At 33.7% G+C, this 25,364-nt stretch overlaps 1 protein-coding gene across 1 annotated transcript in view; it reads left to right on the forward strand.

Moving 5' to 3' along the window:
* Dach1 (dachshund family transcription factor 1) overlaps positions 1 to 25,364 on the forward strand; it is a 412,826-nt gene that overhangs the window by 217,294 nt on the left and 170,168 nt on the right. Inside the window, exon 4 of the mRNA XM_029556895.1 lies at positions 4,435 to 4,596. Coding sequence (XP_029412755.1) covers positions 4,435 to 4,596 — 162 coding nt within the window. The remainder of the gene's footprint in view (positions 1 to 4,434; positions 4,597 to 25,364) is intronic.

Here is a 25,364-nt window from a genome sequence, read left to right on the forward strand (position 1 = left end):
ATTCAGGTCATATTTAAATAAAGTTAGCTGTTGTTTTTTTAAACATATTCACTTTTGAAAGTCATTACAATGATAGTCTGTGTGGTTAATAACCATTTATTATGAAGTAGATATACCATGAAACTTTAGTATTGCGTTCTCAGTAGGTATAGCTATATAATTTAAAGTCTTTTCTCTAATGTATGAAAGAATTCTTATAAAAACTGGTATTTTGAGAAACAATCAGTGTACTCATTCTGGAAAAGAAATTGGCTGGTTTGGTAGGGAAAGTGTTAAAAGCACTGTCTCCCTGAAATGTAAGAGACTTTGGGCAGAGATAATGGCAGCCTGGGGTATCAAAAACTTCTATGAATCTGAGTTGGGGCAAGGAGCAGGGACTAGGATAAATGAGAAAAGTGCTACGAGGGTATCAAAGAGTAAGGTAGATGTTATAGGTTACTAATATCTACACCAGAGAGTAATTCTTGGTTTTATAAAACCTGTCACAATTTCTACAATCTGTAAACCAAAGACTAGAATTGTTTTGTTATATTTCCCTTTGTTTCAAAGGCAGGTTAATTAGTGAACTACAAATACAATGACATCTATCTGAGGCTCATGCAGAGATTAGATGCTGTGTTTTTACTAGAGACAAGAAGATGGAGAATCATACTGGAGAGCTGAATGAACCACTGAGATCCAAAAGGAAGTACAGTAAATGCAGAGGACTGTCAGATGTCCAGGGATGGCCTCCCATCTTAGGCACAAAGTCCCTTTGCGTAGTCGTGCTTTATATTACATTAATGAGACTTGTTACTCCTAGCATATGTAAATGTATTCTAATATAAAATAGTGTATTGACACTTTATTTTTCATGGGGATCATCAAGTAATGCAGTTTGAAAGGTTGTTTTGCATTTAGTGACAATTTCTGCCAACTATTGTTATAATGTTTGATACACATATGTAAAAGTCTGTTCCTACCTTTTTTCCTCCTGTAACCTAGGGATGCAGCCACACTTCTGTCATTCTTTGAGTTATGGTTTCTTCTCATTAAAGAAAACTAAAAGAAACAAAAGTATCAAAGGATTATGTTGCTTTCCTCAGGTTACACATTAAGATGCAAAATGGCCCATGCAGTGCAAAGATCAGTTAAATAAAATACACAATACAGAACCCTAGAATCTCCTCCTCAGCTCTCCGGAGTCAAAATTGGAGCCAGTAGGGCATATCTGTGTGCTTGGTTTGAAATCTCCATCACTAGTTGTGATACATCCAGAGATGGTAGGTCCCACCCAGCACGTATGAAAAAAATGCCAGTTCTCTCCTAGAGACAGGTTGAAGAAAGTTAGGCATGGTTCTTGGAAAGAAATAGCATTGAGATAATTCTTGAAAGCTTGATAGCAATTTCCTTAACAGCCAGTGAAATGTCAGGAATCTAAGCCTTCATCTTTAACTACTTATGCCATCATGTGGAGGTGGTATAAGCAGGTCTGTAACAAGAGACTGTAAGGCGTCCTTCAAAAGGGGCAGCAGCATGTAGAGACAAAGAGAAAGAATGATGTAATTAGAAACTGAAAGAAGGTTTGGGCATTTGGAGCACAGAAGTAAAATATGAACTGGGATGATTCTACATGGATTAAAAGGGAAGTGAGCCCTCAGAACCCTAATAGCATGTAAAGTATTGACCCTTATCCTAACGGCAGACATTGAATGCCATCATGATCATCCTTCATTTTCATATGACCATGTCTACTACTATGTGGATAAGAGATTAGTGGTAAGGAAAGTAGAGGTTGTTAAGAATGTACTGTAGGACTACAGGATTCTAGAGAATAGATCATAGAAATTTGCAACTATAGGGGAAGAGAAGTGGAGGAAATTGTATGTAAAATATATTATTAAGTAATTGAAATCCCTGAAATAGCAAAAATGGTTATTCAAACCCAAATCTGCCATTTTTTATAAATATAATTTCCTTCCTATGTTCAGAAAACTGAGGTAAAAATAGAATGTTAATAGTATTATAGTTAAGTTATAAAATGTGTATGCACATTTGCATCTGTGTGTGTGTTACAGCACATATAGCTTTGGGAACTGCATTAGAATTTCAAAATGGGATAAAGTATCAACCAAAAATAACAGATTTATAATAATAGAATATATGCATGACATGGGTACACTTACCTACGTGCAGGCAATACACACAAACACATACAATAAAAATAATAAATAAAATGAAAAAACAGAATATAGTAAAATTATAAGAAACATATATAATAACTGAAGGGTGAAAGTCTTCTCAGGGCAAGCATTATTCTTCTAGAGTAAGGCCTCCATAAGCCCTTAGGCAGCTTATAGGAATTCTAGCACTTGGGCTTTGCTTACAGAACTAGAATATGCAACATGTCATTTTTATATTAAACATACTGTGATAGTCTTTATACAGATTTTTTAAAACTTGGTTCTTGTATTTCCCCTTTCTGTTTAGACTTTTTTTTTTCCAAAAGAAACCCTACTCAAAAAGATCTGATGGTTTTCCTGGGTCCACATACTGAATAATTATCCTGTGTGTTACTTAACTTTGATTTGGGTCTATAGGCTAATAGTAATTGTATCTCATGTCATAGACTTATCCTTATATATTAGACCAATTACCAAATCAACTTCTGCATAAACTCAAGGCATAAATCTGAGAGGAGGCATAAATTGGAGACAAGTCAACACCAGGAAACCAAGGAAAGGGACAAAGATGTTCACCTTGGTGACAAACCAAACAGAAAGGAAAGAGACTTTTCTGGGAAACTCACCGAGGATTTAGAGAGAACAGGAAAGAAAATGTTCTGAAACATCTTTGAAGGAAATGAGTAATTGGGGAGAAAATTCAATCATAGGAAGATGAGAGAATCTGTTCAAGTTGGGACTTAAAAGGCTGCAAATGCTCATCCTAAACCCAGATGCAGTCCTTGAATTCAGATCAATGCTTTTTAAAGTGCAGTTAAGAGTTTACGTGCAAAGATCTGATCTGCAGGTCTTGTTGTATTGGGGTGAAAGTGGTCAGGGCCTCTTTGCATTCATCTGAAGGGAAGGTGGATTCTTCTATGCTATTAATACTTAGCAAAGATTTCAGCTAAGAAAGGCTTTCTTGTAATTCTCTGGGCAGCAACTTATTTGCTGTAGTAACCAGAGGTGATGATTAGTGGGGAGAAATAGAAGGGGCACGCTCATTCTCCCCTCTATTAGGAGTGGAAATAAATAACAAGGATAGATTCAGAGGCCTGGAACACTGTAGTCAGAAATTCTAAAACTACTGTAACAAAAAGAATTTTATGTCTAGTTCTATTTACTGTTCTTTGGTTAATATGAGATGAGATGTGTCACACAAGTAAGGGACAGCAGTGATTCTGGGCCTTAATGTTACATTTTAAGAGTCTGTATCGTGGTATTTAATCTGTAAAGTAAGGATAATAGTGGTCAGTCATATTGGGTTAATGAGATTATCAAAAGGGTTTTTTTTTTTTTTGTCTTTTTTGAGACAGGGTCTCTCTGTAGCCCCCGCTGTCCCGGAACTATGTAGACCAGGCTGGCCTCCGCCTCCTGAGTGCTGGGATTAAAGGCGTGCGCCACCAGGATCCAAATGCTTTTATGTTACTGAAATAAGTACTTATATTTGATAAGTAGAAGCAAAGTATCTGCTGAAGTGCTTTTAAATTTTTTTCTTAAAATGTGGAACCTTGAGGCTACTTAGCTGTACAGTATCTCATGGCCCCTACCATTGAATAGTTCACCATCTAGGGAGGAAAAGAGATGCACAGTGAAGTATGCCGTGTGTCATAACAGAAATATAAACACTGAGAGACGCAAGTAGGCATCATCCCAGCCCAGGAGAGATGAGGGTTAAGACTCCAAAATATGAGTAGCATTCCACAAGACAATGGAAAGGCAGGGAAGTGAGTCATGCAGCAAGATTATTCCACATGAAGGCAATGACATGCAAGAAAGCAGAGGGCTGATGAAGTAGACCAAGGAGAGGATGTCATGGCATAATCAGCATGGCCTGAGTGTGCTGTGATATAGTCATGAGAGTTGGAGCACTGGAAGTAAACCTTGTCAATCAGCTGCAGCTCCATCTTTCTGCCCCTTTTTGGGTGTTGTAGAGGATGTTAAGCAGAGAATACCATGCTCAGACTGGTGTCTTTGAAAGATCATTCATGCCCAATTTCCACTCCTGTTCTCTGTGAGTTATGTTTCTGCTAATATTTAATTTGGGAGTATGAAGAACAATCCCTTCTGTCACTTCCGTGTTACATTGGTTGGTCCAGAACGGAAACACATTCTCATTATTACATAAAGGATTAAGATACTCTAACATATGTTTATATGAGTTATGTGAGAGACAGAATATCACATGAAGTATCAGAATTTGAATCACCTTATTTTAATTTATTCTTTTAAGGTCTGACAGCAGCAGCTGCAGCTGCTGCAGCTGCTACCAATGCGGCTATTGCTGAAGCAATGAAGGTGAAAAAAATCAAATTAGAAGCGATGAGCAACTATCATGCCAGTAACAACCAACATGGAGCCGATTCTGAAAACGGAGACATGAATTCAAGTGTTGGTAAGTTTTATGTTCGTCACCACTAGTCGCATTTACTCTTCTATAGAATTTTTAGTCTTCCAGAGGAAAGTTATTGGCTTTGCACTGATGAAGTGGGAACATTAGTTTGAGAAGAGCATGTTTTGAAGGCATCATTTAGCCTGTCATAAATTTGCCTGCCTAACAACATGTGCATTAAGTAACTGAAAAAAAATTGTGATTTTTAACACAAGATCAATTTCACAACTAAAAGTTCTGCTCTAAGCACTGAGTTGACATAGTTCATAAAACAAATACCTTTTAAAAATCAAAATTTTAAAACATTGAGTATTGGTGATATGACAGAAAAAGTATACAAACCAAGCCCTTCATGTTACCGGTTTTATTCTTTTAAGGCATTTATATAAAGTAAGAGATATATTATTATCAAGAGCTATCTTACCATTAAATTTCCTCTCCTCCATGGAGGATACATTCCAGGACTCCAGTAGATGTCTAAAATTATGGATAGTACAGAATTCTGTATGTGATTTGCTGTATACACCTATGTGATACAATTTAATTTCCAAATTAACATTACCAGAGATTAATAATAAAAGGTAATGATAAAACACAATTTAACAATATTCTGCAATGAAAGTTATTAGAATGTGTGCTTTTCTGGCATACGACACAAAGCATTTTCAAAGTACTATTGCCACATCTAACAGTCACCACAGAAAACAAAGGTGTGGCTCAAAGGGAACTATTAACTGAGTCCTTTCGTATGTTTAGTAAATGTGGAATATTTGGGGAAATTCTTTCTGCCGTGGCTACCAGTGTATGTCCTATTTGAAATGAACAATATTAAGTTCTTTTGATTGTTTTTCTTTCCTGCTGTTAACTGTCACAGTCAAATCAAGCGAAATGTTTCTACCTTTGAAGACTGATCACCTGCGTAGTTTGTTTTGTTAAACACAGTTTTAAACGTGGGTTACTATCGTTACTAATAAAAAATAGCATCTGGATGTTGATGTGGCAAACATTTCATTATGTTACTTCACTGTATTATTTTTGTTACAAGTGCAAAATTCATGCTCTAAATATAATTTGACCAGAAAAATTTTGATTCTATAAATAATTGGCCTGATAGTACATGTAATTCAGGCTCAGAAAGAACACAAAACTTCCTGATAATTCAATTAAATTCACTTTTCCATGCAGCATTTTAACATTATTTCTTAAGCTAATCAATAACTCTCTACTTTCAATCCATTAAGATATTGTTAATCATGTATAAATAAATACTGTGAATTTAGTAATAATTTTTTTTTTTGCAATTCCTCACAAGCTTACATTAGACAGGAATGCTACAGTAGTAAGTAATTTCAAAATACATACAACACAAAATATGGCTGTTTCTGTGATGGTAAAGAGGGCAGATTCTAGTATACACATAAGGAAAACAGAACTTTTCAAAATATCTTCATAAGGGATACTGAGAATGACCTGCGGCCATGGTTTGGATTGAGAATAACTGGTGGTGGCCGTTCTTGGAAGAGTAAAACCATGACGGGAAGCTTGAAGAGATGATGCTAAAACAAAAAGGGTCAGGAATATACTAACCCATGCCTTACTTAGTGATCCTAAGTCAAGGTTTCAAAGGCAGAGAATTGCTTAGCTCATGGTTGATAACACAACCATTTGTACTTTTAATTACTTTAGAAAAATGAAAGAATTATGATTGTTTTTTAGAGTCATTAAGCGTAGGCGGCTTTGACACAAAAGCCTTCTATTTTGGTGGACAAAATAGGGCAATGTTGAATACTTATAAAAAATAGATGATCAAGTATTATAAATTACAGTTGTCTAAATGGTTTTCTGAGTTGTTTTAAAATGTTCAAAATAAGTGTGCAATGCAGGCCATTCTTGATAGTGGAAGATTTGAGAAGAGATTCTGTAAAAAACAATATAAAAAACTTTTAAAGTGAAATATTTAAAACACGCATCTCTTAATTCTCCCAAGTAGCAGAGCAGTAAGAAACTTTCGAGAAACCAACAGGCAAAAGGCAAAGAGAACATGACTCATAATTAAGCCTTAACATGCGCGTAATATTTTTAGTATGTAATAACATTTTCCTAGTGACCAAATTGCAACTTGCTTTAATTATTTAAGTACTCAAGCTATTATCATGACTTAAAATATAAACCATTTAAATATCCTATTATATTTTATTTGTGAGAAATAACATTTTTCTATTAGTAGGCAGTTTATATTGTGATTTATCATTGTGTGAACCATCTTAATCCCTTTGAATCAAGAGCAGAAATTTACTTGTATTTCTCAGAAGACTGTGATATTTTGAGATGTGTTTGCATTAGGGTTATTTGTCCCCAAGGCATATACATCATTTATAGTGTAGGCATCTTAAACTGATTTGGGGGATGCTCATTGTCACTTTCATTCTGTTTTCATATGCTGCTATCCTCTTAGAATCTACAATTCACATTATCTTTCTTCAATGCTTCCATCCCTGGACATTATCTAGGAAACAGAGAAAGTGAGTTTAAGGAGGGAGGAGGGTTGTTAAGAAAGGTAAAGGAAACATGGTGGAGGCCAGAGTAGAGCTTGCATAGCACAAAGCAGTTGTTGGACAGCATGATTTGTGGCTCCATTCTTCTCTGGTTCTGAAGACAACTTCTGCCTCTTCGTAAGTGCTCAATGATAATTTGATTGTGACTTCGAACACTTTGTGGACTTTCTGAGTCTAACAGTTCAAGACAACAGGAAAATGCCGTCATGAAAATTAAAGATTGTGTTCCTAATGTTTAACGCATCATATATTCTGTCTTCTCATTACATTGCTTGATTGAAGTTTGATGCTGCTTCCTGCCATTATTATTTCTTTAAACTTATCCTCCTGAAAATTACCTTCTTTCATGTTGTCCTCACTGACATCAAGAGCATCTATCTCTGCTCTCATACTTTCTTGGGCAGTAGTTCTTATCAAGCTATGAGGAAAATTGAGCATCTCTTAAATTGTTTGAATTTTGGTTTATGTTTAAGTTACCTCACTGTAAGACTACAAAAAGGATTTAATACACACCTGGTACTCAAAGGCAACACCTTGTGGGTGGGTGAGACTGGTAAATAAGCAGGAAGTTTGAAGAGGGCCTGCTGTGTCCTTTCCAGAAAGCAATCTTGAGTAGTAAGGAAGTGATATTGAAAAACATAAATTCTAGAAAAATCTCAAGAACCTCAAGCCCATGCTTCAGAATTCAAACTCACTGCTTTTGTGAATCTATTGACGCGTGTCATCCTTCACAGAGGTGCTACTTAAACATGATGTACTGTTTCCACTTAATCTTTATCCAGTGACATTTTTTAAATCAACTCATTTTGTTTTCTGTTACTTTTATTCTTTGAGCTCATGAGTTGGGTCATGGTCACATGGTTTAGGTTTTCCTTTATGGAAGTATTTTAAAATATCTCGGTTGTAAATTATTTTTTAGAATCCACAAAATAAATTCTGTTCTCTTGATTTGGTTTGATTTTCCTGGGTGAGATGACAAAATCATCTTGCTACAGATGGACCCTATTGATTCATAACAAGTCTTAAAATTAGCCTGAGAAGGGTGTTTATAGAAATCTTTGACGCTGACAAATAATTATTCTATACTCCAATTTTGCATGGTAACCTTGAGCTAACTTCTTTTCAACAAGGATGACTAGAAAGAAGTGACGCCTTCAGGACTGATCTGAGTGAGGTATCGGCTTGCTGAGTAAAATATATGGCCACGTCACCATTCTTCCACATCCACAATCAATTGGATTCTTTTAGTTTAATATTTACTTGCTAAGATGAGATGCTAGTCTGCATGGTGATAAACAGTCTGCTCCTGGCATCTGAAGGTGACCTGTCAGTTCATATGGACAAATCTCCTGCTTACTGAAATGTACAAAATAAATCATTAAAGCAGGCAGGTGCTCATTCCCAGATTTAAATCACCATAGATTTATGATTTGAATTAATGCTTCATTTGGCCATAGAAATAGATGCTGAGACAAATGATATGCACTGGTTGGGGTTTCCATACTGTAGCCATCCTGATATTGATTACTGAGGTGTCTTAGCAATCTCTTGTTTATATCAAGTGCTATCTTGTGACAGGTTAGCTGATATGAGCTACATTGCAGATAAGAAGGAAAAATGTCTTGGATTCTTTTTAGTGGCACCACTATCCCCAGCATATAGGCCAGATAAATTGCTATGTTTTTTTCTTTAAAGGCTGATCTGCATAGCCAGCTTAAAAAATGCTGCTTGCAAATTGGAACTGGAATATTGAAAAGGGAAAATTTAAAACCAATGGATTCGAAGTCAATTTGCCAGCATCTATAACTATATTTTTATCTGTTTATCTTTTCTTTTGTGCACCGTGCACATCTTTGAAGATACTAAATTAATCATAATTGTTTTAATCTAAATAAAGAATCTTAATTTTACTCCTAGTTTTGAAATGTTATCTAAATATTGACATAACATGTATCTAAATACTTGTTAAATATACTGCATTCCTCCCTTTATTAAAGACAACCAGGAAATACATCTTTATAAATAAATATATTAAATATTATTCCTAAGTACAAAGTTTTGTAAGCTGTAATTTACCAAGAGTCAAGAAAAGAATACATCCTTACTTCTCTCAACATTTTATTTAAGGAAAACACTATGTATACAGTTTAGAAAATGCTGGGAGGATTTGAGAGAGACCTTTGCCACTGGGTAATAGCTGACTCATAGAACTGGTAAACAGCTATCAACAATAGTAGATTACTGGCTTCATAGGAAATGAGTTCATATCTATTCAAAATGTGATCTCAAAACAGATGTCCCAAGAAAATCTCATTGTTTAAACTATAGTCATAACCTTCTAACTGCTGTTATTTTTTTGAGGAAGTGAAGTCATCTCACGACTTCAGTATTTTGTCTTTCTGAACCCTGTAGCATATAGGCAAGCCTGTGCTAGGACAGTGATCAACAGAGTGAGCAAATTGGACATGTTTAAGTACATAATTCTATTTTTCAAACTTAATCAAACTTGAAATAGTTAACAGAATGCAGGTGCTTCAAATAAAAGTAAGGACTTGAATTGAGGTTATAGTATATTCTTCAGTTGTTCTCCACTGTTTACTTTTCCTGTCCTCCAAGCAACAAAACTAATCTATGGGGAAAAAAAAGTAGAACCAAGGAGATAGGGGACATGAGATATTCTCCTTTAGTTGTCCATCTTCTTATCTTAAAAAAAAAACCCAACTTTTAGACCATTCTGCAGATATAAAATAGTTTACACTGAAGTCATTTCCTTTATTCTAAAACACATGTCAGTTCAAGGAAAAAATAATTTTATGGTTTAAGAAAAAAAGTCTTGGAGAACTTATAAAAGCAAATAAAAGGAAACAGAGAGCCAGGCGACCACACAGGGCTCTGCAGTCGCACATTGGATTCTCTGCCTTGGCAATGTTAATGAACCTCAAATCCTTCCTATAATTAGATGAGGGAATTGCTTATATTTTCAAACAGATGATGCTGCAATAATGAAACGATTGACAGGGAATTTAAGAGTGTCTACAGTAGTCATTTGGTTTCTGTTATAAAAAAAAGTTTAAAAAGAAGATTGGCTTTAGACATAGGTCCTAAGAGAGGTAGTAATTTACATAGCTGCTATGACAGGTGTCTTCGCATAGTGAAGAAACAGAATGGAAGTCTAGTGAAATGATGGGCAGGTATACCAAGTTTTTGGGGAGGGGTGTCCTGTGCTTATTCTGCTTAGGTTCTTTAAAAGGGGCCGGGACTCCAGAGATGGATCCGGATTGAGTGCACAGCTGTAACTGCTGATGAGCTAATTGCTCCTTATCTCTCAGCCCCATTCATCTTCATTTTTTACCAATTACTGAGAATTATCTGTGTTCTCAGTTGGATATGAGAGTTAATCCTTTTTGGTTAAGCTGGCAGTACTGTGAGCAGATTCCAAATCGGAGGGTGAAAAAGCCAAAGAAAGCTTGCTTTAAAATGTCTACAGTTCAATTACAGTATCACTGATTCACAAGAAATGTGCTATTGTTTAACAGATTGAAAGTGGAGTTTTTTTTTTTTTTTAAAGAACTTTTATTGTTTCTCTGCCTAACCATTTAGGATCCTTCATCTTGTCTTAGGAGTAAGATTCGATGATATTAACAGTAAGGATCTAGTAAACATGGATCTACAGACGACAACCCTGAATGTCCAAAAAGACTCTGACATTCAGATTCTAGACTATTTTACAACTGATAATTGACAATTTATAAGTAAAACTTTAAACTCATGCTTTCCTTCTCTGTAATCTTACATATGGTTAGGAATATATGCCAAATATAAGCTTTTTCACAATGTCACTTTTGTGGAACTAATGTAAAGCCACACAACCATCCCTTAAAAGTGTAGAAACTGTTATGGTTTTTAATTCAATTGATCATGAATAGTCCATATGGTTAGCATCGTTCCTTATGCAGAGATATCTTCATATTCTGATATTTCATTCAAAGTTACTTACTCCATCATTAAAACCAAATATGTTTAGGTTTTTCTTTCATGAATTTTAATGTATTTATAAATATTTAATAACTAAATTTTTTCTTCATTAAACGTTTTAAATGAAATAATCTAAGAAATATGATAAACAGATAATTTAACCCAAAATTACATAAAAAACCCTTGGTGTAACATTTGAGCATCTTGTATGACATGGCCAAGATAAATCCTTCAGATATATTCACATACAGTTATGTGGGGGTTACATACAGTAAAATGTGTCAGAATATTTACTTTCTGCTAATAATAGTGAGTAGGAATGAAGCTACTTAGATGAGTCTTTCTGTTTTAAAATTGAATTGTAGGAATCTTGGTGCCCAATTCCTTCTGGTTCCTTAAGTTTTCTTGGCCTTTGAGGACTCAGTAGAAGACAAGACACAAAAGGCATTTTTTTTTTTTTTTGTCATGATTCCCAAAGAGAGTGAGAGTCCAGAAACAACAGAAGACACTGACAAAGCCCCATGCATCTAAACATTGTGTAACCATTAAGTTTGATGGATCAGGGTGGGCAATGCTTATATTCTGGGAGAAAAAGAACAAGAACTTTTTTCTGGTGCTATGCATCTATTTGGGTAGTATGTGGAAGAGACTGAATAAAAGTTATTATTGTTTTATAATTGTGGAAAACTATAGCTGTTTAAAAAATGTAGTTTAAAATTAGATTATCTAACATGGTATGCCACTGCTGGTAGATCACTGTATTGAGAAGTTATGGTTTTTATGATTTTTCTGGGAAGTGAAGAACAACATTATTGTGCTTTTTAACTTTCATAACTAGTTTTAGAACCTTGTTGTTTGTGTTGAACAAGTTAGCAGTTTAAAATAAAACTAAACTTATACATTAAAACATGCTTTATTTAAAATATATTTACAATGTATTCCAATAGCTTTTCTTGTATGTTAAAAAATAGATTTTGATGACTATCATGCACTTTACCTTATATGAACTTACTAAATATATTCTTCAGTGTAGATAAGCAAAATGCAATTTTTATGAAAAATTTTCCATTTAATGAAATCATATTGATTTGTATGGAGACTTGAAAAACATTATTAGGCATTTTTAATATTTTCATACCAGTAATGTTTACTTTAATTAATTTCTGGATATTTAAGTCTACCTTATAATTGAAGCATGAAAACATAAAATACATGCTTTTATTTTACTCTATATTCCTTGTATAAACATGGAACATAGGTAAACATAGAATCTGTGCAGATGGATGTTATGTGGTGATTCTATCACATTCCTGGAGACTGAACACATTTTCATCAAGTAAATGCCTGAATGTAATTATTAACAACATATTATATAGTCACGCTGTAATCTTCATATAAACTTAAAAAATTAAGCATAGTGGAATCAAGTATCTTGATATAAAGTATTCCAGACCAAAATGAATTATTTTACTTGCACACAGCTTCTATTTGAATCATTAATATGTTCCTGTATTTATTTGTTTCATATTTTAATTTTATATGACTGACAATATTAACTTTCCACTGTATGTTTTACCAAATACAATGTTTAATCATACATATTTTCCAAATATCTTATGATATACAAGTATTAGGATGCAGTTTTTGAGGCACCACTAGGGTTTTTCTGACACTTGTTAGTTTGCATTCAAGTTTATCATCTTGAGCTCATTGCACCTCCCACTACACTTAGAGTTGCACATTCTTATTGCTCTGGTTCTTCTCGAAAGTATTCCAAAACTCCAAAATTGTACAGTCATTTGTGTGAATCATGAGTTTTCAAAATGGATGTAAAATAGTATGACCAAAGGATTAGTAAATAATATGGTAGTTGACATAATTTTTGAAACCATCAGTTCACTTAAGAAGCATAATGTGGCAGACATAGCTTTGTATGCTCCTGATGCTGCACTCCCCCCTTCACTCAAACCTGGATAGTTTGGAAAAATAAAAAAGAATGGAGGATTTAAATATGGTTTTCTTTAACAGCAGGCCATAATGGAAACAGAGGCCCTTATAATTCAGGACTGAGAGAATTACCAGTTTGATAATGATTAGGAATGTTGTTATTAAAACAGTATGTGCAGTTCATTTTCAACAGTTTTGAATTAGAGTCTGCACTAATGAAACGGATACGGTTTCCTTCACAAAGGGCAGATCTGTTAGTTAATATCGCTGCAGCAGTGCCTTACAGACCATGCCTTTAGCTCTATTTGTATTTCACAGCATGATAAGCAAAGAGTGTTGATTTTCAAGGATCCTGCTGATGAAAGGTAATGGCATTATTACATCTTCATCTCAAAAGCAGAACTGAGTGGTAAATGATGTTTTTTTTTTTTTTTTTCCTGTGTTGCACAAAAGACTTCTTGGTTAGAGAGTCTTTTTTATTTCTTTACATCGTTTTAGTCTTGGAAATGATATGTTATTATTTAATGTCTGCACAGCAAGCTTGAAAGCACCTAATAGCGAATGGATTGAAAGCGAAGTACCTCCTGTTCACAGATATGGATCTTCTCAGTCACACGCTGTACCAGCTGTCATCCCAGCCATACTGCTGTGATTTAATTAGTCTGTTTATGTCCTTTCTAATAATATTTCCATCTCTATGAAAGGGCAAATGCGACAGGGACTTTTCCCTTTCTGCTTCCACAGACTGAAAATGCGGCCTACATCTGATATGTGGGATACAGGACTGAATCACAATTCCTGTCAATTCAAGCTGTTGATAAATTGTTCAGCCAAAAAATATACTTATTTCCTTAGGGTCATTTGTACGCTGATGGCATCATCCACAAAGGAACAGAAAAGAACACATAGGCATGTTTGTACTCTGTTGAATATAGAAAATGTTGGCAATATATAAACAGATAACTAAGTTATACTTACATATATGCTTAAGGTTAAAATAATATATAACATATGAACTATGTTTTCATCAGTCCTTTGTATGTCTTAAATATATTTAAATTAGATCATGTATTTAAATCTTTCTCTTAAGTTCCTTAAAATCCCAACAATTTAAGAATTCACAGAAACTTCATTTTACTAGATATTTAAAATGAAGTAGTTCATCTTAGATTTTTACCTGTATACTAAAACAGGTTAGGGTCTTTGGGGAGGAAATTTCAGTTTTATAAAAGATACTATAGTTCAGGTTATCTAGGGAAAAATGTTTTCACCATTTTCATACAATATCTAATGTTTTTTATAGTTTTTGTACCAGATATGTTTAACTTAAAATGATTTATATTTTTAAGCAATCAGCTATACATATTATTATATTTGTTTAGATTAATGAGAGCAAATAAAAATGAAATATTATTTAATAGTGTGATGATTAGTAATTTATACCCAGACACTATGTCATTGAATGACTCAGTCTCTTTCAAAACTCAGTGGCCTCAGCATTCTTCTTGCTTTTGCTTCCACTTCAGAGGATTCTGTGAGTGTGTAATACTTCCGGAGATACAATTCAGATACTAGAGCTGAGAGAAAAATATCAATCTTGAAACCAATTTCAATTCATTTTAATTTTACTTAAGTTTGTCTTTGTAAAAACAAAAACCACACTCGATGTCATTTATAAACCATCTGTTGGTTTTATGTGTTTCAGAATGTATTGTGGAAAGACGGAAATCTTTTCTTCCCACTATAATTAAATTCTGACATTGGGTTATGGTGCCCACCAGATGATACTGCTTTTCTTAGTGTTTTTGCTCTCTTTCAGTGTAGGTATGGCTAATCTAAGTATATTTTGGACAGAGGCTTATATATGCTGCAATCTTTAGATTAATGACTTACTGTAATAATCCAAACCTCAGTCACCTAGAGTTACCAGCATTAATTCACACAGATATTTAGATTCTTTTTGTTCTTTCATACATCTGCCACTGTGGAAAAATTATCCTCTAGGATATTTTTAAATATGCTAATAAAAGTGACCATTGAGATGTAAATGCTCTTATCTCTATTAGTACATGTTGGCACTGTTTTATGCCATTTACATTCCTTTTCATCATAATACGACCTTTGCCATTGAATCACTACACACACATAAATACACGATCACATACATATACACAAATACAATACACATAAATACCCACATGCACAAAAACATACAGTTGAAAAATGCACATACAAAGACACACATACACAAACACACAAATATAAACCATATACACACAAACACACAATTCCATCATAACATTTCAGCTTTCAAGACTCTCACTAAATTATTAGAAGCATAAATTACAGATAATAATGTATTTACTTTGTGATTTATTTTAATTATTTTGTGTTTGATAAAAACAACATACTCAAGAGGCATGCACAGTTGGTGTATTTCCGCTGAAGTGTAATTTCCCCGTTTCTCAACATTTCCTATCCTGTCTACACTAAATGTTGATGATTAAGTTATCTTGACATGAACCATTTTGGTGCTTTCAAAAAATTCACCACAGAGCATTTGTTGGTATTTTTTATTAATTGGATAAATGAATTGTGAGATGTGTGATTGCATGATGATGTACTCATTTAGTTGTTGTCTTTTGACTTTACTAATCTCTGTCATATTGGATTTATAAATGGAACAGAGTGACCTTTGAAACAGTGATGGAAATGAAGAGATAAACACAACTTGAAAGGACAAACCAATTAATATCAATGTGTTTGCTGCACATACATGTGGAATTTTAATCCTTTGCTCTCCACAGTCAATTTGTGGTTCACTTGTTGGATCAGGGAGCATAAATTTGAAAGACAAATTTTTAATCTCATGTATCTAAAAGTGTAATTTTATGTGTGTATGTATAGCACACAGATTAGATTATTTTAATGAACAAAACCTGGATTCAAATTTTAAAGATTTGACACTATCTCCCTTTAAACAAAAATAATGTAGTTATGGTATACACATATATTGGAATATAATTACATATTAGCAATTCATGTACATTCATATAATATATGGTAAAAATGTGTACCATGACCTTGATTTTTGTAATTTCTTGAATAGATGACTCTTTTGTAAATTTAGACTGATAATTGATCTTATACTGAGATCCATAGAATATTATTGAAAAATCCTGATTCAGACACCTTATATAAATGATTATTTTAACCTGCTGAATTACGATTAAGTTGAACTAGTTTTTTAAAATAAGCAAATATGGTTAAATATGTTTTCAAATCAAAAGCCGATAACCCTTTAAAGCTCCCTTCTTTTCCTTCTGCCTCTCCTATTGTCTCCCCATTTTCACTTCATTCATCTTACTTTCTTCAAAAAATAAGCCAATTGCGCAGTGCTGTTAATTTCAGTAAGCTTGAACATTCTGTTCTATTCCATATCTTCATTATAGAATATAACCAATTTAATTTACAGGTTTTGAGCTATTACCATTGATAAACACAATAGAAAAAAAGTAATACAAGCTCGACATTTTAAAACACTTGCATTGAAAGATTTTCACTTGTAATAGAGTTTTAAAAAGTGTTCCCTGGGAAAGTGATCTCAGAAATATTTTGGCAAAGACCCCAAATGTTTATCATAAAGTATCATTTGGCAGTTTCTGAGTCATCCTATGAACTAAGAAAGATGTGTTTCATAATTAGCTTAATCTATGCTGATATTGAACTTTCTCACAGACGTCATTTTAAAGAGACAAGTTATCAAAATGATTGCTTCTAGATAAGTGTTTTTTGTCAACCATAAGAAAAATCTGCAGAAAATTGATTAGCTATTTACATTTTTGAAGTAACATCTCTTTTATCCTTTTTTAGTGTTTTCAAAACTTAATTTAGTGAAACTAATAAAAAAGATTAACTATTATAAATATATTGATATCTGAACCCTTTTGGCTGATAGTGGGTATGAAAAACTTCCTTAGACAGCTACAATGAATGGCCATGATATCCATTCTATATTAACAAGTGTACAGACCAAAATACAAATAACATTGACCACAGCAATTCTTTTTAAAGAATACTGCAAAGTATTTCAGGAAAAATTGCATCATTGACCAGTAGTTTGTCAGCTCCTGTGCTTTCTTTATTGACTGCTTTTGGATCTGTTGCCCAATGGTTGATGCTGAATCCACTTCCTCTGATTTATAAGAGATCAATTTACACTGAAAATGAATAAATATGCTCTATTTATATTTCTTCTTTCTAATAATATAATTTTGTAATGTGGTGTTTCTTGGAAACTACATTGTAGAGTAGTTGAAAACCTCATTCTATTCTTCTGGGTCTTTGATTATTTTGCATGATATTTCTCAAGTGTAATTGGGCACAATAATGTGATATTTTAAAGTATGATCAGCCAGAATGAATCATTATTCGTAAGCATTTATTTTTGAGATGAAAATTACAGCATAATTGCATAGCTTCTACTTAGTCCCTAGGAATCTGGTGTGATTTGTGCTTTGAAATTCTTTAACATAAACTCATGCAGTACAGGCAGTATTACACTTAGTCAATAACTAGGAATTCTGATTAGTTGCATATAAATCAATATTGTGAGAAATAAAAGTGACTGAAACAATGAATTAAAAGAAATGAGTTGATAAAAATAAGTAAAGCAGTCATCCAGAACACAGTGTTACCCAACTTGTCAAAACAATCCATTATTCAATGCAAGTCACTTTTGAGAAATAGATTTATAAAAAATTTAGTCACTTAATATCAAATGTATGCCTGTTTTATCCCAAATTTGAGTGATAAAACTGAATTAGAAGCTAACATTTAAATGAAATAATCCTCTCACCCTTTCCCCAATATATATGTAGCCTTTCCATTGTTCAGGCGCCAGTGCTCTATTCACTCTTTAGGTACAAACAACCCTAAGTTCTGCATATCATCTTTTATTCTGTTATTTTGTTATTTTGTTTCAGCAACAGTCACACCCAAAATCTTCACACTTGTGCCTCTGTTACAATGTGCACCTATTACTTTTGCCTTAGTCCTCAGGTTGTCGAAAAGTTTATTAGTATTCTATAATGCTTACATACTGCTGTCCACTTGAAGGAATCATTGGGGAAAGAGGGAGAGAAGAAGAGAGAAAGAAAGAGAGGGAATGGTGAGAGAGAGAGGGAGAGAAAGAGGGAGAGAGAGAGAGAGAAAGAGAGAGGAGAGAGAGAGGTATTCATCTAAGTGAATGTGAGATGCAACAGAACCTTTTGTCATATCTTGGGTGTGAAATATATTTATAACATTTTTGGCTCCTTACTTTCTCTGTTTCCTAGTTTGTATCATAGGGATAACAATTTAAACATTTATAGAGCTCACTGGAGGTTTGGGTTAACTTTTTTCTCAGAATACTACAGTATGTGTTTCATCACAATACTAAAAATCCTTAAGAGAAAATTTTAAAACACATGTGCATGTTCATAAAAATCTTTTTATAAGCTAGCACCTCCAAGTATTCCAACTTTAGGAACAGCCACATGTAACACAGTTACTTTTGTTTACCCTGATTGTTCACTTCTGTGGACCCTCACGAATTGTTTCTGATTAGTTCTTAAGAGTGTTGCCTTGATTAATCACTGCAATCCAAATCCCACATCATGCTCGTAAAATATGTTACCAGATTTGGGTGACAGTGCTACACTTTCTAAAAGCACATACACACACACAAACACAAATACACACACACACACACACACACACACACACACACACACCATGCACATATAGGAAAAGGCATATTGTCAAGTATTTTGTTTGCACATAATTTAAGAGATCAATAATCAGCCTGTAAACTTTTAATTGAAAAGTTTTGTTACATTTTATGTTATCAGACAAAATGTGCACTCCAAATCTAGAAGCAGACATTACCTTATTCAGTGCACATAATACTTCCTTTAATTAGCTCTTAATAAGCTTGGTTTAACTGGGATTTACCAGAGAACAGTGGTCATTAACATTACACAGATTAAGACTGTGTTAATTACTATTGATAGATAAAGTAACGTGCAAAATGGTCTAAATTATTTCTATCATTATGAATTGAAAAGAAATATAAAACTTTTAATGTAAATTGTAGTTTATTGACACTTAAAATTGATTACTGACTTCTGTATAGATAGATATGCCAAATCATAAGCATGTGTTTTCATAACTAAAGCTTTATATCTTTTTATCATGAATAAAAGGCAATCTTCACATATCTTTTTTTTAGAATTTCTAGCATTTATGTGTGGAAATATTTACCTTATGATTTATGTTAAAGACTCCTACTCAGAAATACATTTCTTCAGAAAACTTAGTTCTGTAGTGTTTAGAAACCCATGAATCTTAATGACTTCTTCTTAAGAGATCTTTCTTCTAATGGGTGGCGTTTTATATTAATTCTGTCTTCTAACATCTCCCTTGAACTGTAGTATCACTTTCCCAATCGCATATTCAGCTAATATGTGAACATTAGTTATTTCTTCCAATGCATTTTTCTTTGGGTCCTAAATTGGGTTGAAGCGATTTCTCAATTCTAAATCCATCGCCTTTAAACTGATATTACAGAATGTATTTAGCTACTAAATTGATGTTACTGATAGCAGGAAAACCACCCCTATTTGCTCTAGATTGACGATACCTATGAGGTTCTTGTAGATTCTATCCTACATAAAATTCACAAAATTTAATGATAACATTTTGTAATGATAAATGATTCCCTCCTCTCTCTATAAAGCCACAAAAGAACTTTTGTTTCCTGGCAGAAGGACTTATAAATAAATACTATTTCATACCCTACCATGAACTCCACTTTTGGTTAGTCCTTCCTGAGTATAGTATTTTTGCTTGTTTAGTTGGTTTGGTTTGGTTAAATCCAATGCTCCTTGTAGAGAAGTTGAAGCTTCTTAAGCATTTTTCTGTTTTCGTATGTCTTAAGCTCTTTAACCATCCTTCAAGTCTCAGATTCATGTTCCTTTTGACCCTGCATTCCTTGGCATTGTGGTAACCCAAGTCACAGCTCCCCCATGGGCTGCTGCAGTAACTCTTACCCAGCCTTACTGTTCTCAGTCTTTGTCATACATAATTTTCTGACCTGATAATAACTTCAGTGACTATCAGTTATAAATTAATTTATAAGTTCTGCCTTCAGCAAATACATTAGTGGCTCTTTCATTGGGCTTACAGTAAAGTTTGCCTTCCTTTATGTAGCCTAATTGACATGACAGTTAAGAATACCATCCTTTCCTATCTCATATGCTCTTTGGGGTTAGTTTCCCCAACAGTCCTTCCAATTCACTAAAAATTTCTTTGAAACTCCACATCTGTCTTCCCTTGTCCCCCACAAGGAATCCCTCTTCTCTAATCTTGAGTTATTGAACTCCTATCCATGAGTATTACACCTGTTTCAAACCTTTTCCTCCCTAGCCTCAGCAGTCATAGCAGAAGAGGAGGCAGAAAGATTGTAAAAGACAGAGATAGCAGATGACCACAAGGAAGCAGAGTCTTCCAGACAGCTGGTTATTTACTCATATGAACTCACAGCAGTGATGACAGCATGCATAAGTCCTATGCAAGTTCAAACCAGACAAAACTCAGAATAGAAATAAGAGAAGTGGGGTAAGAAATACAAAACCAACCTAAGGAACTTTTGGCAACCTTGGGCTTCTGGGAAGAGGGAATGACAGTGTCTTACAGGGTTGGGACTCTTGGTAGGCCCAGTGGATGGATCCATACTAAAGGACATTGGGAGACACAAATCAGACTCCTTTAGGTCATATGTACACATATATGTATATGTGAATTCATTAAATTGGGGGAGGGGGCAGAAGGGGGATCTACAGAGAGGGAAGCAAATCTAAATACTGTCAAACTACACTGTATGAAAAATTTAAAAATTCAATTAAAAATGCAGAAAAAAATCCCTTCACCACAGTTAAGTTAGTTATTTCAGTATGTGCTTAATCTCCTCTTTCTCCTGTCACCCTGTTCTTCCTGCACTATCTCTCAAATTTTACTATAATGTGTATATATATACATACATATATATACATATATATATATATATAAAATCTATTTGCCTCAAGATTATTCTCCAGGGACCATTAGAAAGCTGAGAGGACCAATCCCAGGCCCAGTGACGGTCAATGCCCAGAGTGTGACTATTCAACAAATCTTCCTGAATGGTTGCTTAAGGACTGAGTCCTCAGACGGAAAGGCCTTTGTATGCATTATTCTTACTGCAGGCTCTCTTCACTCCTGTAATTCCTTTACTGTCTTACTAAATCAACCAGTTTTTCCACTTGAAGCTACATTTTGTTCAGTGTCAGCACTCCAGTTTTACTCTGTAATGTTTTAATCCCCATTTTCCTGAGAGTGCATGTCTACATCTACTTACTGTTTTCATTTAATCTGAAACATAAAATGTTGATATTGTTGCCATTTCCATTTTACAGATGACTAAATTGAATCTCTGAGCAAGCAATTTATAGTTTGACTATGTGACTTATAAGGTAGTATAACTCAGTGCAGGGCCTGATGGTTGGACTCCCACTTTAGTGATAATTCCAGTTCATTAAAATAAAGGAAGACTCATTCTACTTTACCAAATTAAGACTAAGAATCCAGAAGCTTGAGTACTCAGGTAATTTTACCAATAGTTATTTTGGTGACCTTGAAGAGGATGTAAACGTTATGTATCTTATTCTACTATTAGGTTAATTGTAGAGTTCAGAATAATAAGTTATCAATTTATATGATTCTATTATAATATAATGTAATATGCCATTAGTAAATTATATGCTTAAGTCAATCAGTCAACCCCTCTAGCACTTTGTAAGGACTGGGTTGTAACTTGAGCATTCAGGGTCATAGTATAGAAAGTATTTCGAGTCCTGTGAGTGTAATTCATAACACTACCTAGAGCATGAGGATAAAATGAGTCAGCAGCCCATTAACTTTATTATTTATCATTCTACTTTTCATTCTTGCTCAATAAATTACTCCAAAATTGTAAAATGAAAAGTATCTTTCATGAACATATCCTTGCTTAATATCTATGTTTTATCCATTTGCTTATGATTTCTCTCAAATAATGCATATTCTGTATATCGATGCTGTTTTACACAGTATGCTCCTTGGATTATACTATAAACCCTTTGCGGCAGGAACCTTGTCTTTTTATATGCTCTATAAAGCACCATGCATACCTAGGGGATTTTATGAATAATAATAAAAAGGAGGTTAAAAGAGCTTTCATCAGCAGTGTTTTATTTTGCATGTGAATTTAGGAATGAATGTTTGCTGTTGTCTATATTTCTGGAGAAACAGCTGCTGGTATTACAGGGGCTGAGTATGAAGAAAATACGTAATATTAAATCTGAAAATTTATATTGTTGGTATAGGAAAAATAAATGAAGCAATACAATTTGCTTTTTCCTGTCCATTATAAAAATATTGCCAAGTCTAGCATGTGGTTCATAAAGTCAAATGTTTTCTAACACAGCTGTGCATGAGGAAATGAAATACTACAGATATAAGAAACCACCTGTTTGCCAGAACAGGAGTTTCAGAAAAGATAAATAGCAGAATTTTATATGAATCTCTGTTGAGTGTTGAGTGTATATTCTGCTTTTAATGCTAAAACCTAAACTCTTGCTCTTCAAACACATGCTCTAAAAATTAATTTTAGTCTAAATAATTCTTGGGTGGTTCACTAATAGATACCATTGGTTTCCCAATAAGTGCAGATGACCTTATAGAAAACTGTCAAAAACTAATTTTCAACCATCTCAATTTAAAAAGTCAAAATTATAGCAAACATTAAATACCTGTTTACTTCAAATACTGTTCTTTTCCTTCTTTATCATGTTTTCAAAACTCACGAAAATAACAGCGTTTTCCCATGACGAGAAGAAAATATCAAACATGCCATAAATCATACTGAGTTACCAGAGAAATTCAAATTGCTGTAAGCACCAGTGCCAAGGGACCGCTTATGTACTGCCTGAACCATAATGCAACGTTCACAACGAGATCATTACATCATAATCTCATTCTGACTGTGATTTGCTTTGTGTGTAGGGGGCTCAGATGTCAGGGAGAGAGCGACAAGAGCAATTGCCAGCTTCGATGTCTCTGCTACTCTGCATTTAGCAGATGATTAGAGGAGTGCACTAGCCAAAGTTCTGTAGTTCAGAACTTAAAGCTTCTCAAACATTTCTCAGTAGGAAATATTTCTTCATATGTTTTATCCAGGAAGATTTAACACAAGAATTTCTGGAGAGTTAAGGCAACCTTTACATTTTTATTGTCTTCTTTCTTAAGTGCTATCAAATAAGTAAATGGTTCATATTCCAAGTACTAAGCTTGACAAATCTATGCACGAAACAAATAATTCCTCAGAATACTTCAACTCAACATAAAAAATTCATATTTAGAAAATTTATTTAAAAATTATATCCGACCTGTGCATCTTTGTGTTATGTTAATATACTGAATTTTCTCCGTGTGTGTGTGTGTGTGTGTGTGTGTGTGTGTGTATTTGATCCTGTGATGTCTAGGCACACCTTCTTTTTAGGATTCATGTTTGGCAACTATAAGATACCTTGTTGATTGTTCTCATATATAAAAATTTTGAATTATGAAACAGTTTTCTCATGTTATAGCTATTGGATGAAAGAAATAAACTCAGCCTTGATTGAACTAATACATGACCACCATCAATTTCCTACTTAAGACAATAAAACTCTATCTTTAAAATTGAACATGAAATGTAAATTTATAAGCTCCTGTAAAGAATGAAAATATCCTTGGGGCATACAAGATGCCAAGCTTGAGGACTTGAATTAAATGCCCATTATCCATAGGATGAAAGGAGAAAATCGACTCCCACAAGTTTTCCTCTGACTTTTATTACACATATCATGGAAAACACACAGGCAGACACATGCTCACACACAAACAATAAATAAATGTAAAAAATCACTCATCTTTTGGTATGCTTCCCATTTAGTACCACATTTGATAGGTGTAATTGTCAAGTTCAATGTAGTGTTTAAAAAATAGCTTATAGAATTCTAAACCTATTTTTTTTGCTATCAGTCACACTAGTGTTTTCAGATTCTACCAGCACAGTTTAGCAAACTCAGGCAGCTGTTAATTTTATTTTATAACTTTTCTAATCTTTATGAATTGGCCATACTTCATTGAATTTTAGATATTGGGCTCTTGCAATTTATTTATGAAAAAAATTTCCCCACTTATATGATATTCCTCTAGGGTTTTTGAAAGTATGCTTATCAAGATGAGAATGTGTCTTTTATTAACGAACATACTTTCAAGAATGAATTTTAATATAAATTGTGAACTTATCAAGATAGAAATTCAACTTCTAAAGACTCAGTTTACTTGTCAGTCTTGTTTCTAAAATAAATAACTAAAGTAATATGATTCTGTCCCATCCAGTCTTCTTTGTAGACTATAGCAATATGGTTCTTTTTTAAAAGTATGTGCTCAATACTAGGAAAACAATGACATCTATTTATGTATCTATGTATCTATGTATGTATGTATCTATCATCTATCTATCATCTATCTATTTTCTATCATCTATCTATCATCTACCATCTATCTACCTACCTCTCAGTCATCTATTTTTATATCTATCATCTTTCTATGGTGACAAATGGGAAAGCTCAGTATTCTAGAATAGGAATATGGATGACAGGGTATTTTGTTCTATTTTCAGTCTTGATAGCTACCGACAAAGACTTGAAAGATAATTATGTTTAGTGTTATTTAATGGTTTAGAGCAAATTTTATTATAACATTGGGATTGTCTAACATAGTTATTATATATTACTACTTATTGAACAAAAAAATATAACTTTTCTCTTTCTTGACAAAAATTAAAAGAAAGCAGAAACCCTCAATTCACCCTTCTTGTCCATTTCTGTGCACGTTGGGCTGTTATCCCCCACCTTCAGTTATTCTGTGCATTTATCCCCAAATTGCATCCAAAGATTGTGATCAGAACATACACTACAACCTGCGAACCTTAAATTTGCAAGAGCCCCCTTCTGTTCTGAAGGATCGCTGAATAAGTATGTACATTTGGCCTTCTGAATTCCTCGCTGCTGTCCTTCAGCCTTTATTCATTCCAGATTCAAATTGTCCTAGATTTAAGCAAAAATAAGCCTTAACAATTCCTAATTTGGAGTATCATTTCCTGTTTAATATGATACCTTTTAAAAT

This window comes from Nannospalax galili, unplaced genomic scaffold, assembly GCF_000622305.1.
Source record: "Nannospalax galili isolate Female #2095 unplaced genomic scaffold, S.galili_v1.0 scaffold246, whole genome shotgun sequence".
Taxonomy (NCBI): domain Eukaryota; kingdom Metazoa; phylum Chordata; class Mammalia; order Rodentia; family Spalacidae; genus Nannospalax; species Nannospalax galili.